This window comes from Pelophylax lessonae (assembly GCF_965119305.1).
Source record: "Pelophylax lessonae genome assembly, chromosome: 8".
NCBI lineage: Eukaryota > Metazoa > Chordata > Amphibia > Anura > Ranidae > Pelophylax > Pelophylax lessonae.
Window position 1 is genome coordinate 221,182,719 of NC_138775.1, and position 16,100 is coordinate 221,198,818.

A 16,100-nucleotide genomic window follows, 5' to 3' on the forward strand; every position below is an offset into this window, starting at 1 on the left:
AGGTCCTTACTCCTAACTAGACAGAAAAAAAAACTGATTTGCTGTAGCAGAGAGAGAGAGGATATACCCTCTGGGACTGCCCCTAAGGTGTGGCCAGAACGTTTTCTTTCCTGTCTATTCCTACTCCTGTAGAGGGCAGTATAACCCGAGTTGATATTAATCAAGGAGGACTACGTCTGTCAATGAGCTTAAGAGGATTTTACGGTAAGATTTTACAAAAATCAATTTTTTCTATTAGGCCTGTTCACATATGCATTTTCCTAAAGTGCATTTTTTGGAAGAGGTGCAGGTACTTTTTTTGATGCAAGAAATGTAATTTTGCCCCTATAGACTTCAATGGGAGTGCAAAGTGAAAAACACAGGAAAAATGCACATACATGCATACATTTTTGGTAGGGTTTTGTGTTTAACCAGTCCCCTCCTCCTGAAAAAAACACTTGAAGCATGAAACGGCTTCAAAAACGCATGAAGAGGTACATGCACAGATGCAAATCTAGCCTAAAGCCCCGTATACATGGGCCGAATGCCAGTCAACATTGACCGGTTCAATAGAACTTAATTTTTTAAGATTCCCTGTCTTCTTGCCTTGAGTGAGTTTTTGCTTGTGGGGTTCCCTTTTCTCAAAAGGCACCCATTCAAGTGCAGATAAAGGTCAATTGGCATTATATGTGATGGCACAAACTGAGATTAGGATATATACTACTCGAATATAAAGACATTGAGATAAAAAGTTTAATACAAAAGGGATATTTTATGGGGCTCATATTCAGTTGTTTTCATTTACACATAGGGTGGACAGCCTGTTGGCATATCTGCCATAGCTATCACTGTTGACCGCTAAATCTGTTGCAGGTCAGGCCACTGACAGCTGACAAGTTTCTTGGTTTGTTCAATCTGCATGTGTTTGGGCAGTTAGTCATAAACCTATGGAAATATGCCATTATTAACCAAATCTGAACCAGGAAGAACCTCTGCTCCCACGAGTAAGATAGGTAATGCTTTGAAGGTGCCATTTGACTGTAGTATCACTGCAGGTGTCTGTGTGTAGGAGAAAACTATGTCATCATTTTGTCCTTTCGCAGGTTACGAGAGGTATAAAATTACAGAGGTCTGGCCCTTGGTGCGCATCTACAGAGGTGGTTTCCTGCTGGTGGAATTCCTTTTTCTTCTGGGCATCAATACTTATGGATGGAGACAAGCTGGCGTCAATCACGTCCTCATATTTGAGCTCAATCCTCGTAACAACCTCTCACATCAGCATCTGTTTGAAGTAAGAATCCATGCACATGTCTTTACAATGGCAATGATTATATCCTACAAATAGAAAACAACCATGGCTGTAATGCCAGGATTTTATTCTGGGGCTACAAATTGAGTGTTATACTTGACTAGAAACAGCTATTTAAAGATGACCTGTTTGCATTAATCTGACTGTAGGCTTCTGTGGCCAAGACTTTTGCTCCAATAGCAGTTTTTAGTTACTCTTATTATGCTCCACAGTCATTCAAAGATTTTCCATATCAGTCTTGCCCTTTAGTTGCAGTGCATCTGTTGTACAGTGCCACAAATGATAGTGCTAAAGAAATCATTTGTACCTCGCCTGCCCTATTCCCCTGACATTTGCTGTGATTTTTCTTGTTGACAGTCTGGCCTTTTGTGTTTATTTCAGGGCATTTCTCTTCTCTGCGATGCCTCTTCCTTGCTGACAACCATAGTGATTCTGTGCTTTGAAACTATTGCTTTGTCATGTGTGGGCACTTGAATTGAGCCCTCACCTTTCTTTTCAATTCCTCACCGCTCTTTTGAGTCAACAGGAGCAAGGGAAATTCAGGGTTAAGCTACAAGTCACTAGAGTTATACTATACAAAGGGCTTTGGACTAGGGATTGACCGATTATCGGCACCACCGATATATCGGGGGCCAATATGCCCTTTCCCCGATATATCGAAATTGGCCCCGGAGGTTCCAGATATTGCCGATATTTCGGGAAAGTGCTGTACCGGAGTGATGCCTGCAGCGAGAGGCATCACCCTGGTACCGGCGTCCATAGCCGACGGTCGGCTGTCTTGTAATGACAACCGATGCGGCTGAGAAGCCGCTCGGCTGTCATTACAAGGAGTGGGAGGGGACGTCCTCCCGCCGCCTTCCACGGCTCGCTTGGGTCTCCCGCCCCACCGGGAGACCCGAGCATCCTACCTACATGACCGCCGAAGACCCGATCAAAGCCGCATTCGACTCTGATCGGGTCTCCATGTAAAAAACATGGAAGTGATGTCATGACATCACTTCTGGGCACCAAATTCAAAAGACTGACAGCATTCAAAACAGCCAAACTTGGAGTTTTGAATGCATTTCAGTGCCGAAGAGGGGTTTGGGGTCTTTTAGACCCCCAGATCCCTCCACAATGAGTACCTGTGGAAAAAAATTTTTTTTTACATGTCCAAAAATATCTGCCGATACCGATATCCGATGACCAAAATATCGGTATCAGCATCAAAAAACGATATCGGTCGATCACTACTTTGGACTCCCATGTGACAACCCTGTTTGGCCCAGCACTGTCATATAGAATGAGCCACCTGCTGCTTCATACATATAAGGTGTTTCCTTCAGCTCTGACGCTGAATGCAGCAGTGGGGGAGTGAAGGTAAGTATATGCTAGGGAACATTTGGTGATTTAGGCTACATTTGCACAGGCGATTAGCACCAGTGCGACTGTCAGCGGCAGGAATCTTCTGATTCTTGCAGCTGTTTCTGCCACTTGTTAGTGGCTAACTGCGGCTACCGAGCCCTGTACACTTAAATGACAAATCGGAAGTGGCCACAGTTATCCTGCAGTGATCATTACTGGAAGCACACAATGTGTTTCCAGCAATGATCAGCGAAGACAATTGCTGGCTGGGTGAAGAGCCACAGATAGCTGCGGCCATCGCAGCCCTCTCACTGAATTGTAAAGGGCTCCGGAGCCACAGCTAGCTGCTCACAAGTGGCAGAAACAGCTGCAGGAAGCAGAAGATTTCTGCCACTGTCATTAGCAGTGGAGCTAGTTGCCTGTGCAAATGTAGCCTAATTTTACAACTTGCCTTAGACCGATTGACTCATGCTTTACTGACCTGACTTCATATTAAACTTTGGCCTGTAGCATAGTGCAGATCTGCTGTTCACAATCAATATACTTTGATCTAAACATACACTGCTATCCTAGGTACCACCTGATATTACAAACATATGATTAAAAAGAAAAGATGACACTAGAATGTAAAAACAGGCTATATAGTAAAAGCTGCAGGAGGCACGTTCAAGATGGTAAATTAAGTTAATCTCCTGTGGAAGCCCCTATTAATGAGCATTGTATAATGAATAATTGACGGTCAATTACAGAATACATAGTCTAGAAAGTAACTCTGGGAATGCTTTGAATTGTTTGTGTGCAGCCCTGCCTGTGTGGTTGCTAGAACAGCTGAGTTCCCATTGGAGCATAAAGTAATGGACATTCCCTTGAGACTGGATCAGAAGCAACAAGTTATGCTGGGATATACGTTGCTATAAATAGTGTTCATTCCTGTGTTTTATCTATTCTGTCCATTGTGCTTTGTCTTGTCCAATAATCACATGGCCGCGTTGGCCAATTTGGGGCTTTGTCTCCAGAATGCAAAACGTGTCAGCGGAGCCACATTCTGTGTCTCCAGGCTCTATTTGCAGAGACTGAGGTACTTGTTCACCTCAGTCAGTTTTATTATTAACTTTTCTATTACAGGTCACAATAATAATAATATATTTTTTTTTAATTACGTTGCTTGATTTGGTGCAATAATATCCAAATTACATCCCAATACATGATTTGTTTCCCCAAAGCTAGCTCCCCTTTCATATCAGTAAAGCATCAATATCCTTATTTTTAACCTTTAAACCCAGTCATTTTCTATAATATGTATATGCTGTATGGCCCCTGGCACACGTGCGTATGAATTTATGCTGCTTGACAGAAAAACGCCTCTAATCCCACGTGTTTTCACTTGCGTTTAGGCATGTTTATGTAAGTTTGCATGCATAGGGCGTTTAGAAGTGTTTGTGCAAAAACTCATTTTTTTGGCTTCTATCCATTAGCATAAATTTACGTGCATAAGAGTTCATGTGTGCCGTTTTATACGCGTTTAGGCACATTTGCACAGGAAAACCCCCCCGAAAAACTGCTTCTCTGGGGAAACGTGCCTGGGCCATTTTTCGGTCTCTGAATGCTGTGCATAAAAATGCGCTAAATTGTCTGCATGGACACATTAGCGAACACGCAAGTGTGTTCATAAGTGCAAAAAAATCCAAACACCCCTGGAAGTGGGGTTTTATGCATCCATGTACATGAGGCCTATGTCCCCTTTCTATGGTAATGGGAGGTATAACTTTTCCTTTATACAGTGGGGAAAATCATTTGATCCCCTGCAGATTTTGTAAGTTTGCCTAGTTACAAAAAACAAAGGGTTTGGAATTGCTTTTATAGGTGTATTTTAAATAGGGTCAGAATATCAACCAAAAATCCAGAAAGAACACATGATACAAATGTTATAAATTAATTTACAGTTCAGTGAGTAAAAAAAGTATTTGATCTTCTACCAACCAACAATAATTCTGGTTCCCACAGACTGGCTACATTATGTGCTCATGTAGTACACAGATTAGTCCTGTCAATTTAAGAAGGTGCTCTTTATTACAACTCATTATGTGTTGTGTATAAATAACACCTGTCCACAGAATCTTTCTTCAATTCAAACCTCACCATCATAAGCAAGACCAAAGAGCTATCAAAGGATGTCAGGGACAAGATTGTAAACCTGCCCAAGGCTGGAATGGGTCCCCCTCCTCAAGAAGGCACATGTACAGGCCCGTCGAAATTTTACCAATGAACATTTGAATGATTCAGAGAAGAACTTAGAGAAAAAGAAAGAGACCAAAATTGAGCTCTTGGCATTTTTTACTTGACTTGCCAGGTTTGGAGGAAGAAAAATGCCGACTATGACCCTAAGGACACCATCTCTACAGTCAAGCATGGAGGTGGAAACATTATGCTTTGGACCTGTTTCTCTGCTAAAGGCACAGGCCGACTTTGCCACATTGAGCGACCAGTAGACTGAGCCTTGTATTGTAAAATCTTGGATGAGAACCTTCTTCCCTCAGCCAGAACACTGAAGATGGGTCATGGATGGGTCTTCCAGCATGACAATGACCCAAAACATACCACCAAGGCAACAAAGGAGTGGCTCAAGAAGAAGCACGTTGAGGTCATGGAAAGGCCTAGGCCAGTCTCCAGACCTTAATCCTGTAGAAAATGTATGGAGGGAGCTAAAACTTTGAATTGCCAAGCGACACCCAAGAAACCTTAAGGATTTAGAGAAGATCTGTAAAGAAGAGTGGACCAAAATCCCTCCTGAAATGTGTGCAAACTTGGTAACCAACTACAAGAAAAACATCTTACCTCTGTGCTTGCCAACAAGGGTTTCTCCACCACGTACTAAGTCATGTTTTCCTCGGGGATCAAATCCTTTTTTTACTCACTGAACTGCAACTCATTTCATAACATTTGTATCATGTGTTTTTTCCGGATTTTTGGTTGAAATTCTGTATCTCTAATTTAAAATACATCTATGATAAAAATTATAGACCCTTAACTTCTTTGTAAGTGGGCAAACTTACACAATATTAAAATAATTTTCTCTTTCATTCATTGACACACACAGCTCTTGTCATTCTTGACTATTGGGTTATGCTGTTCCCTACAGGAGACACTAGGCAGAAAAAACTTCTGGCTACACCCATGGGCAGTCCCAGGGGGTTTCCCCCTCCTCCCTGCTATAGTTTTCTGCCTAGTTAAGAGAAGGGACCTAGTTCCTTGCTGGGATCTTTGGTCCTGGCAAAATTTTTTAGATAGAACATTTTTTCCTCCTGGATTTTTTTGAGAGATCTACTATCAACTACGATGAGCTGGATAATCTAGATCCAGTGGTCACCCTAGTCTGGCCAGCGAGCGTGCGCAGACCTCAGCTCCGCACTAGGTCGCCTGCGACATAGCCCGACCAGACGGGGGGCTGGCCCTGTGAGTTAAACGCTTCGCGGGGTCGCATACGACCTGGCCTCGGCCTTAGTCTCAGTGTTCCTCCTGGCCGACAGCCCCCCTTTTCGATGGAGAGGAGGATATGTCTGGAGCAGTGCCCACCTGGTTCCTGGTATGGTAAGTAGCTGTCCCCCAACTACCCCTGGAGGGTTTTGGGGTGGACATGGGCCCCTCCTTGGGACAGTCGGACCCCCGGGCTCCTCTCCTTCTCGCAGGCACCCCCCCCCCCCCCTTGTCAAGTTCCTCATCCTGCCTCCCACATACGCTGGGGATGTATTTTTTCTCTGGGTTGGTGGTAGGGAGCTAACTGGTCCCCCTGGTGAGTGATGGGGGTGGGGGGCGCCGCCGGCGACTGGACAATTGACTGGCGGGGGGGGGGGGATAGGTTGTACCTGGTGGGGGCTCCTGCCAGGGCCCCCTGTCCTGCCTGGATCTGCCCTGAGGCCTGGTCTCATAATTTCTGGATCCCTGTAGGCCTCGTGGCACCGCCTCTTTGTTGTAGCCTTGTGTATTCCTATACACGGTGGCCATGTTTGTGTAGTCCAGCAGCCATTTTCTTGTGGTTTGCATCGCAAATCGCAGCGGCCATGACAGTGGAGCCCCAAGGGCGGCAATTTCGGCGGTGGGAGCCCCTCCTTATCCCCTGCTGCTTACTCCTGGATCATTTAGCTTCCTGATCATCGCAGTTGTACTGCACATTCTCCTGGTGATTGCAGGTGCCTGTGTCTGTGGGTGGTGAGTCTGGTGGGGTCCTCTCTCCCTCTGCTGAGAATCCCTCTGTGCCTCGTGCTTGGCGACCGGGTGGTGCTGCCAGCGCGGTGAGCGATGTTCCTTAGTGTGTTACACTTTCTGTGGGGTCCCTCTAGTGATTCATGGAGTCTTTTGAGCACATTTCCCTACTTGATCCCCTCTCTAAGACTGCGGTCCTGGAGTCCCTTGTGTCCCAGGTGGAGACGGCTTGCGGGCTTCGGGCTAACAAAAAGCCCCCCTGCCTTCCCTGTCTCTTCAGATCTTAAATCTGATTCAGCTGCCACGGACGTGGGTCACCCTGCTGGGTCTGCGACCACGTGCCTCAAACCTTCTGATAGTGAGGATGATTCCTACACGTCTGCGACTGCACACGAAAAGGCGCTGGTAAATGCACTAATTGTATCTGTGCATGAGACCTTGAAGACGGAGGCGCAGGTACCTTTTGGCACACACGCCATCTAGAGCGGCAAAGGTGTTCCCTATTCCTGCCTATTTTGATAGAATTGTTGCTAAAGAGTGGGGACGACCAAAGCGCCCCCGTGGGGTTCCTAATTGCTTTACTAGGCGTTACCCCTATGAGGAGTCCCTTCTTAGGAAGTGGACTGTGCCACCAGTGGTGGACCCTCTGGTTTCCAGAATTAAAAAAGAACCATGATTCCGGTGGAAGAGTCCCCGGCCTTTAAGGATTCGGCTGACCAGAAGGCGAAGGCTGTGGCCCGTGTTATGTACACCCTAGCTGGTTCGGCAATAAGGCCGGTGTTTACCATCGCCCTAGTTTCGCAAGCTCTGTCTGAGTGGGCTAAGCTCCTATGCCTTGACCTGGAGCGTGAACAGCTCCCTCCTGCCTTTGCTGAGCTGGCAGACCAGCAGGTCCAGGGGCTGCAGTTTATCTGCGATGCCTCTTTGGATGCAGCTCCTCTGATGGCTCACCTCTGTTTTGGCGGTGGTCCTTCGGCGTGTCTTTTGGCTTAAATGCTGGTCTGTGCACCAGACTTCTAAAAAGGCCTTGACTGATCTTCCCTTTCAAAGAGATCGTCTCTTTGGAGCTACCCTGGATGACATCATTAAAGGTCTCACAGGGTGGAAGAGTACCTTTCTTTTGCAGGCTAATAAAGGCAAGGAACCTCGTCGTACACGTGGACCTTCCTTCTCGGGTCATAAGAAGTTTTTTCATCCCTCATGGTCGACTAACAAGGGCTCGAAGCCTTTCAGGGCCTCCTCTGGCGGATCCAAAGGGCCCTGCTCTGGCAAGCTGAGAGCGGGCTTTTCCAGGCCCGTGGACTAGGATCCTTCTGCATTAAGGTGCGCCCTCACCCGTTTTGGGGGTGCGGGGGCATCTTCGCTGGTTTCCAGATCCGTGGACCTCCCTGGTGCAAGACAAGTGGGTGCACAAAGTAATTCGGTCCGGTTAGAAGATTGAGTTTAGCTTTTGCCCACTACAAGGTTTTTTCCTTCCAACCTGCGACTGTCCACGGACCTGTTGCAGGGTCTGTTTGGGGCGGTACAAAATCTTTTCCTTCAAGGGGTGATCGTCCCGGTTCTGACTTCGGAACATTCTCTGGGTTTTTACTCAAACCTGTTCACAGTCCCTAGAACGGAAGGCAACCAGGGCCAGGTATCAGCCTTGGGGATTTTTATACAACGTCCTTTGACCACACACTCCCTAGTGCATACTTTTCTTCAGATTGTCCGACATTTGGTTCCTCCAGTGCAGGCTCCGTTTCTGCCTTGGGATCTTAATTTGGTGCTTTCAGCTCTACAGAAGTCTCCCTTTGAAAATATTCAGGATATTCCCCTGCTTACGCTGTCCCAGAACATGGCCTTTTTGGTTGCTATCACTTCTGCGCGCAGGGTGTCGGAACTGGCGGCGTTATCCTGTTCACCTTATTTGGTGATTGCTTCGCCCCTGTCCATCATTTCTTCCTAAGGTGGTCTCTGACTTTCATTTAAATGAGGCAATTGTGTTGCCTTCCCTGTGTCCCAGGCCTTAACATCCTAACGAAATTTCGTTGCATACCTTGGATGTGGTCTGGGCAATTAGGGTGAACCTGCCAGCTATGGAGTCTTTTAGGATGTCAGACTACCTTTTTGTGGTCACTAATGGACTTTGCAAAGGGCTGTCCACTTCCTCTGCGACCATTTCCAGATGGATCAGACAAACGGTGGTTCAGGCCTATTCCATCAGGGATCAGGTTCCTCCTTTCCCTGTCAAGGCGCACTCTACTAGGGAGCTTATTGCCTCCTGGGCCTTCTGTCATCAAGCACCAGTGACGCAGGTTTGCAAAGCGGCCACCTGGTCACCGGTGCACATGTTTACAAAGTTTTATAAAGTGGATGTGTTGGCATCTGCGGATGCTTCCTTTGGCCGCAAGGTTTTGTAGGCTGCTGTTTGAGAACCTGATCCTCCTTGAGGGTGTATTGTTTTTTTCAGGTGGGCTCCAGTTGTTTTTAGTTGAGCCCCTGTTGCCTGGTTGGCTAATGTTTAGCCTTGGGAATTTTTTGCGGTTTCTCACCCCTCATGTTTGACACTGTTTTGAGACGTCCCAATGGTCAAGAAGGACAGGAGCTGTGTCCGTCAATGAACGAAAGATATAATGGGATTTTTGACTTACCGTAAAATCCATTTCTCTGATGTTCATTGATGGACACAGCTCCCAACCCTCTGTGGAATTATAATTCTCCTGACACTGCTTGTAACAAAACTGAGTGACTTATAGCAGGGAGAGGGAGTATACCCCCTTGGACTGCCCATGGGTGTAGCCAGAAGTTTTTTCTGCCTAGTGTCCTACTCATGTAGGGGGCAGCATTACCCAATGGTCAAGAAATACAGGAGCTGTGTCAATGAACATCAGAGAAATGGATTTTACGATAGGTCAGAAATCACATTTTCCCTACGGTACAACTTACTTTTTGCCTATACAAGGGGTATTACTATACATTAGTGTCTCCACCCGAAACCACCTTCCTTGATGCGTTCACAGTGGTGGAACGTGTCAAGGAAGGTGGTTTCGGGTGGAGACTTTATTATATGCAGTTTTCATCTTCTGACAAATTAAATAGAAGATCGAAGCTTTGGAGTGTGGATTACATTTGTTTTTGACGGAGGGTGGAGACAGGCTGTGTTAGCCAGCACCTAGGTCAACCCTGTGATTTGAATGGAGAAGTCTGGGATAGAGCCATGGGTTAGGGTATTACCTATATACATTAATAATAATGTAAGTCCTATTGTCAGCACAAGTGAACCTTTTTTTTTTCCTGGAAAATACTGTTTCTGTGGTTACACTGAAGGCTTCAGTGAATGCAATGCCTACCTCCATACATATAAATTAGGCTGTCTCTCTACAAGATTGATGCTTACATTAGAATATAAACATTACAATTTTTTTTTTAATAGCCTTGCGGGGATGACTTGTATTTTGTGTGTAATATTTCTTTGGATTATTTTAGATTGGAACACTTTCATAGTGTTTGCATGTATGTAATTTAAACCTGTAATGAGAGAAATACAGGGCTGCCAAGGAAACCCTAGAAGAATGGAGCAATGGATTCATGACTCGCTATCCTGGAACAAGTATTCAGAAGAGGAAAGTCAGAAATCCTTGTCAAACATACAAAAAGATAAAATGGGTTTTTCAGTTGTAAGAGTGGTGTCATTGCAGCACCTCCAAACCAGGCTTTTGCTTCCCCTTTTTGAAGGAAATAAATATGAATTTATTAAGTTTCACAGAGCCTGCAGAGCATTGCACTTGCGATCAGTAGCTTACGGATTCAATTTCAGACTCCTGCATATACTCCCTCTAGCTTTCTTGCTCGTACCTCTGTATGGCCTTTCTGTTTGAATTCTGTCGGAAGTGTCAGTGAACTAGGACGTGTTGATGAGCCGTGGTAGAAGACAAGACTTGTAGTACATTCATTCACAGCTTGCTGTGAATGGGTGACATGGCTATGCGGGTGGAGCCCTGCTCAGCCGCACCAATTTTAAAATGTAACAGCGGCTGCATGGGAGACAGTACCCCACCGACTGCCAAAGGGGGGTTTGTGGGGTGCTGCACAGTAACATGTTACACTCTAAATACTGGTGTAACATGTTACTTAAGGTGAACTTATGCTTTAGGTTTGTGAAATTTAGATAGGGGGCCCAGAATATCATATTTAGACAGAGGCTAAAATAACATGATGGTTGTGTTATGGATGGCGCTGGGAATTTCATTGCAGAAATCTTTTAACTAGTGTAATAGAAATTTTACAACGGTAGTTTTTCTAGCTTTGTGCGTTTATTGACCACCAGGAGACCATTATGAAAGAATGTAGCCTTTTAAAATGAATGTTATTTTAGGAAGAAAATTGCACGGATAAAGAAATGTGTGAATATTGAGTTTGAAAATGGTGTAGGGCGAGACTTGTATTGCCAAATGGTCACAATTGCTTTTTAAATGTTGCATTCTATTTACAATTCGTGTGAGCTGATAATTTTCAAATGTAAAAAAAAGGGAAAAAAATAAATTTATGTATGTTTATATGTGTGTGTGTGTGTATGTGTATATATATATATATATATATATATATATATATATATATATATATATATATATATATATATAATTAAATAACTATATATATATATATATATATATATATATATATTATTAAATAACTATATATATATATATATATATATATATATATATAATTTCTATTTATTTTTTCTTTTTGTCTATGCACTCCACCATGTGTGCAGGTGACCATGCAGAAAGATAGCAGTGGTGTAGGTGATTGGTCTGGGATAAATGTTTACATATGTTTTCATGGTATGGTCGCAAAACTACGTATATGTTGTGGTCTTAAATTGTTACCGATAAAGCACATGAAGATTGTCATTGTCAACCCATCACTATGTTGGAAGGTCTCACATAAAAAGGATTGTAAAATCTGGAAGTCCCATATGCTACTTGAATTTCCTATTTTCTTTTATCTTTCTTTATTTTATTTTTTTTTTTGTTGCCACATGTTCAATGGGAACGTTTTGTTTCTCTGTTTTGTTGTAAACTGAAAAAAATCTTGCAATAAAAATGACCTGATAAAAAAAGAAAAAAAAAAATAATTAATAAATATATATACCGTATTTTCCGGCGTATAAGACGGCCCCCCCTAATTTTCAAGTTAAAACATAGGTTTTGGGCTATACTCGCTGTATAAGACTACCCCCCTTCCGAAGCAAGGCAACACCATTGAAAAACATCAGATTTCTCATAGATCTCCAAGGTACCCTAGTACTGTAATACATGTAATCTCTCATAATATCTCCAAGGTACCCTAAGTATTACCAGTAGATGTAATCTCAAGACGCTGGCTGTGTGGGAATCCTGTACCGGTATACCGTATGTACCGTAGCTTCGGCTACATACAGTATACTGCGCTGAGCCAATCACAGTGAGCAATGTATCATATTATTGAATACAAAGCCTGCTCAGATTGGCAGAGTCAGAGAGGCGGGCTGATTTTACTCCGCCAATCCAAGCAGGCTTTGCATTCAATAATAGAATACATCGCTCTCCCTGATTGGCTCAGCGCAGTACACTGTATGTAGCCGAAGCTACGGTACATACGGTATACCGGTACAGGATTCCCGCACAGCCAGCGTCTTGAGAGATTACATCTACTGGTAATACTCATTTAGGTTACCTTGGAGATTTTATACTCGGCGTATAAGGCGACCCCCCATGTTTGGGGGATTTTTTAGAGGTTAAAAAGTAGTCTTATACGCCAGAAAATACAGTATATATAATATATATAAAGCTTTACATTATTTTGTCATTTATTTTGTATATGTGTTTGTCGGTCTGTAACAGTTCTGTGTCTGTGTTTCAGCTTGCAGGATTCCTTGGCATGCTGTGGTGCCTCAGTCTATTCGCCTGTGTCTTCGGACATCATATCTATTTGCCAATGCAGGTGAATCCACTGGTCTTGTATGGTTTCATGCTGCTCTTTCTCATCAACCCCACGAAGACCTTCTACTACAAGTCTCGATTTTGGCTCCTTAAGTTATTGGTGAGTGCTGCAAAAGCCTTTTCCTCTACTTCTGAAATTACTTTCCCATCATTTTTTAATATGTACGGATTTCAGTATGCACTTTCCAAGTTTGTCTTGTTGTTACACTTAACCAAGGCTAAGCTTGGACCTATCATAACTGAATATGTCTGAAAACAGGGCAACAAATAGAATCGGTTTCCATTCCATTTTTTGATTGAGGTTTCCTTCTCTATGCTGTAACTACATCATGGGCTGGTTGTTGGATTATATTCCATTGCACAAAAGAACATTGCAATGCACCACTGCATACATGCTTTGCATTATAGTGTGCAGCATTAAAGTGTTTGTAAACCCTTACAGATACCCAGTGAAGTGATTGGCCTCAGGTGATAAACAGAGATGAAACCAATCCTCCTGCATACGTTGTACCAATTTATTTGCTGCCCCCTCTTCTCTATATCTGTTCAAAGTGTGTCTGAGAGTTCAGAAAAAAGGGGGCTGAAGTTACAATATGCAGAGCTTAGTGATGAGAGCTCATAGAGCTGATTGGAGGGAAGGGACATGCCCCCCTCTACACAATACAGAAAACCAGAGCTGAGGCTGGCAATCAGCTGGAGGTCCCTACCGTCACCATTTTTCTTTTGGTGTCAGAACTGACTCACGCTGATAGCAGAGGAATGAAGCAGCAGACAAAAGTAACAATGTTCCTAATTGAGACCACTTTTCCTGATCTTATTTTGATTTTTTATTCTCATACTAGTTCCGAGTGTTTACTGCCCCCTTCCATAAAGTGGGCTTTGCAGATTTCTGGCTGGCCGACCAACTCAACAGTCTTGCAGTGATACTTATGGACCTGGAGTTCATGATTTGCTTCTACAGCTTTGAGCTGAACTGGGAGAGTGACAATGGACTCATCAGTAATGGTAAGAAAACAAGGGTAGCTCTTTTTTTCTTGCATTGTTTTAAAATGTATTTAATGTCCATTAATATTGAGGGGGGGATAGAAGAAAAACATGATCTGGATAACATTGCAAATAGAAACAGACACACCTTCTTTAGGTTATTTTTATATAACATATAAGATATTTGAGAATTAACAGAAATATTATAATTGGCTGACATTTTTCAAAAAGTGTCTTTCTATTGTAAAAAGCTATTTTGTTTTGTTGTCATTTTGCTATATGTAAGAAATATGAGATAAGAATAATATAAATGTTGCATTGGGTGTAGAGCGGGAAACAAGTGGGATAAAAGGAGTCTAGACAACGCTAAAGGGGTGGGGCGAAGAGTGAGTAGGGGGAAAAATTTACAAATTCTCCACCTACCGTCTCACTGTTGCAACCCTAATATTCAGAAATAGGAGAAAATCCGAGAAGAAGGGACTTGAGATAGTGGTTCGAGGCAGAGGCGTAACTAGAACCTTCAGGGCCCCGATGCAAGAAACCATGAAGGGCCCCCCAGACCCCTGGCCGGGGCCCTTCCCTTCAAGCCCGGGGGTCTTCCCACTAATCCTGGGGCTCTTTAATCTCATTGCATGGCCTTTTATTATGGTCCCGCATCAGGATCCTTTCACAAGTTCTGCAGTGGGCCCCCTTCCTGCAATCTTGGGGCCTCCCCACAGTGGTGAAATTCCAGGGCCCGGTCGCAAGTGTGACCTTTGAGATCCCAAAAGTTCACCCACTGGTTTGCTACCGGGCCCCCTGGAGCATGGGGCCCGGTAGCGATTGCAACCCCTGTAGTTACGCCCCTGGTTCGAGGCAATGAATTATGAGCACTCTAAAAATCTCTGAAACAGTCCAGTATTACCAGGGCTTCCTAAAACAATATTCTACTTAAAAAAAAGGGTGAAAAAAAGGCCTGAACTCAACGTTATGACATCACATCTAGCCTGGCATTTGTATAGACCCCACATCTCTCCATAAGGAGGACCTGTCATGCCCTATTCTGATTGCAAGGGATGTTTACATTCCTTGTAACAAGAATAAAAGTGATAAAAAAAAAGGGAAAATGTAAAAGTATAAAAATAAAATCAACAATTGAAAAAAAAAAAATTTTTTTTTAAAGTGCCACCGTCCCTGCGTGCTTGCATGCAGAAGCGAACGCATACGTTCATTGTACACGGTGTTCAAACCACACATGTGAGTTATCGCCACGAACGTTAGAGTGAGAGCAACAATTTTAGCCCAAGACCTCCTCTGTAACTCTCAACTGGTGACCTGTAAAAATTTTTTAATGTGTTGCCTATGGGGATTTTTAAGTACAGAAGTCTGGCGCCATTCCATGAGTGTATGCAATTTTAAAGCGTGACATGTTAGGTATCTATTTACTCGGCGTAACATCATCTTTCACATTATACAAAAAATAGGGCTAACTTTAGTGTTTAGTTTTTTTATTCATGAAATCGTTTTTAAAAAAAAAAAAACAAATTGGTGCGCAAATACCATGTGCCATTTTATTCCCTAGGGTCTCTGGTAAAAAAAAACATATATGCTGTTTGGAGTTCTATAATTTTCTAGCAAAAAAAATAATAATTTTTTACATATAGGAGAGGAGTGCCAGAATAGGCCTGGTATGGAAGTGATAAAATAACCCTGGCACATGCAGGCATGAGCAAGCCACACAAGAAATGTTATTGATCCTAGAAAACTTCAGGTTGCTTTTCCTTTGATGGAAGGGGCATTTTTAAGATTTGGTAAAAATATACTATGAAATTCACTACAGAATAATAGAGCTTTTGGAGAGTGCTAATGGCTTTCTTTTTCCATTTGGCGCAAGCTCATTTTGTGTCATTAGGTTAATAAACATCTGATGAGCCTTTTGATGGAACTCTCTATTCTCTGGCTCTTGGGCTACATACTTCTTGTAGGGCAGTCACCTCTTACACATTGACACCGAACATGTGCCTAAATACCTTGTCTTTGCTCAAGTGTTAAAAGATAAAGGGTCAAACACTTAACAAAAAACCTCTTCTTAAACACCAATTCAGTTCCAATTATGTCAAAGAATTGTTAAAGTAGAATTATAGGCAAAACTTTGTTTCTCTTACGTCCTCCGACAGTCGCCGCCTCTTCATATTCGTCACATATGGGGTATTAGACTTTGCTCCGAAGGAGTAGCTAGGCAACAGAATATGTTAACATTAAAGCTTTTAACATATCCCACCCTCAAGGGGTGGTCCCCTCAGTCAATACCCTCCTACTTCCTGCAACCATATCTC

The 16,100-nt window shown here is 43.3% G+C and overlaps 1 protein-coding gene across 1 annotated transcript in view; it reads left to right on the plus strand.

Annotated features, from left to right (window-relative positions):
• Positions 1-16,100, plus strand: part of XPR1 (xenotropic and polytropic retrovirus receptor 1) — a 298,966-nt gene that overhangs the window by 239,764 nt on the left and 43,102 nt on the right. The window contains exons 8-10 of the mRNA XM_082264780.1: positions 1,083-1,270; positions 12,722-12,901; positions 13,644-13,806. Of these exons, the coding sequence (XP_082120906.1) occupies positions 1,083-1,270; positions 12,722-12,901; positions 13,644-13,806 (531 nt within the window). The remainder of the gene's footprint in view (positions 1-1,082; positions 1,271-12,721; positions 12,902-13,643; positions 13,807-16,100) is intronic.